At 39.3% G+C, this 2367-nt stretch overlaps 1 protein-coding gene across 1 annotated transcript in view; it reads left to right on the plus strand.

Moving 5' to 3' along the window:
* The first annotated feature begins 1389 nt into the window (after positions 1-1389).
* LOC112504222 overlaps positions 1390-2367 on the plus strand; it is a 2576-nt gene continuing 1598 nt past the window's right edge. The window contains exon 1 of the mRNA XM_025108158.1: positions 1390-2341. Within this exon, the coding sequence (XP_024963926.1) occupies positions 1390-2341 (952 nt within the window). The remainder of the gene's footprint in view (positions 2342-2367) is intronic.

The following is a 2367-nucleotide window of genomic DNA, read 5'->3' on the forward strand; positions in this document are numbered from 1 at the left end:
ACTGGCAGTATCTTCTGGGGATGCTTAAGGGAATGGGAATTCATCCAGTTATGCTTAACTGGATAAAATCTCTAATCACATCGCCTACTTTCTCTATATGTGTTAATGGACAACCGGAAGGTTTTTTTCATGGAAAGCRGGGTCTAAGACAAGGGGATCCTTTGTCTCCTTACTTGTTCACGGTGGTTATGGAAGGTTTATCGATGATTCTAACAAAATGTATTGAGGAGGAGGTTCATTTTGCATATCATCAAGGATGTGCTGAGATAAAATTGACCCATTTATGTTTTGCGGATGATCTGTTTATCTTTTCTAGGGGAGATGCTCTTTCAGTTGAAGTGCTAAAACGAGCTCTCCATTTGTTTGAAGAACGTTCGGGTCTGTCTCCAAGTCTTGATAAAAGTGAAGTATTCTTTGGGAATGTGGGGTTGGATGTCCAGAATATTATTCGTAACTGTCTTCCTTTTCGTCCGGGGGTCTTTCCTATTCGCTACCTGGGGGTGCCTCTCTCTCCAGTTCGTTTAAAGGTGCGTGATTTTAACCCTCTTGTGCTTAAACTTATATCTCGTTTGATGAATTGGAAAAATAAATTTATTTCTTACGGGGGAAGAAGACAGCAAATCATCTCTGTGCTCCATTCTATTCAAACTTATTGGATGTCGGTATTTCTTGTACCGGCGACCACTATTCATGAGATTGAACAGCTATTCCGTAATTTCTTATGGAATAAAATGGAGGGTGATATGGGCAAATGTCGAGCTTCTTGGGATAGGATCTGCTTACCTATTCAACATGGTGGTCTTGGTTTGAAAAGACTAGCGATATGGAATCGGTGCTTATTGTTTAAACATATTTGGGATATTCTTTCTCAACGAAATACTATGTGGGTATCTTGGATCCAGTCTCATTGTATTCGAGGCAGAAATTTTTGGATTATCAAGAAAAGGAATGAATGGTCATGGCTTCTCCGGAACCTTTTGGAGTTAAGACCTCAATGCAGAAGGCTTTTTATCTATAATGTGGGTAATGGTATATCTACTCATGCTTGGGAAGATACGTGGAGTGAGTCGGGTCCCCTTATTCAGTTGCTCTCTTACAGATTCATTAATGGTCATGGTTTTCATAATAACTCAACTGTGTATGATCTAATGCAACGGTTTGGTAATAATTGGCCAGTGGAATGGCTACAACAGTATCCCCAATTGCAAAGTGTTACGATACCACTTCCTACTCAAATTGAGAGTCCAATGGCTTGATGCTAACCATAATCGGAAACCTTTTGAAGTAAAAGTGGCAAGGCATACATTACAAGAAGCAGGGCCGAAGGTACATTGGTACAAGGTGGTTTGGAATAAAGCACACATACCTAAACATGCTCTGTGCATGTGGATGGCTTGTCAAAACCGATTACCAACTCAAGATCGCATTAGTCAGTGGAAGTATGAACCTCCGGATTTGAATTCTTTTGGTTGTTTGGATAAACGGGTGGCTAGTTTAAAAACGGAGCTTGAAGTTGCTCAATTGGCTTGCGATCTAGACCCTTTTAATGATTTGCTGAAGGAGGACATTGCTCACCTCCTGTTAGCATATCAACAAGCTAGAAATGATCAAATGGAAATGATTCGACAAAAAGCAAAGATTTCTTGGCTAAATGAAGGTGATGGTAATTCAAAGTTCTTCTTTCATGCTATGAGAGAAAAACGTCATAGGAGTCATATTGCTACTATTGTTGATGCTGCTGGTACGGTTTTCGTTAATCAAGATGTGCCTAAAGCCTTTCTTACGCATTTTGAAGATATTTTGGGTATGTCTAATAGTTTGGTTAATCCGTCTATGGAAGATTGTTCATTTGTTCGCTCATTATCGGTATCAGAATCTTTGCACTTAATCAGACCTATTACGGACATGGAGATTCAGACTGTGCTGTTTGATATTGGGAATGACAAGGCTCCTGGTCCTGATGGGTTTTCGTCAAAGTTTTTTAAAGCAGCTTGGAATGTGGTTGGGAGGGATGAGAATATTGCGGTACATAATTTTTTCTACTCTGGAACTTTAGAATACCAGTTGAATCATACTCTTCTTTGCTTAATTCCAAAGGTTCCCAATGCTTCTTGTGTTACTGATTTTAGACCTATAGCATGCTGTAATGTTTTGCTGAAATGTATCAGTAAAATTATTGCTGATAGGATGAAAGGTTCTTTGGATTTTCTTATTAGCAAGGCGCAATCTGCTTTCATTCCTGGTCGTCAGATAACTGACAATATTCTAATGGCTCATGAGCTTGTAGCTGGCTATCAAAAATATCAGGGGGAACCAAAATGTGCTTTTAAGATTGATATTCGTAAAGCATATGATACCGTTGACTGG

Source organism: Cynara cardunculus, unplaced genomic scaffold, assembly GCF_001531365.2.
Source record: "Cynara cardunculus var. scolymus isolate 2C unplaced genomic scaffold, CcrdV1 Un_Scaffold_4940, whole genome shotgun sequence".
In the NCBI taxonomy this organism is placed as follows: domain Eukaryota; kingdom Viridiplantae; phylum Streptophyta; class Magnoliopsida; order Asterales; family Asteraceae; genus Cynara; species Cynara cardunculus.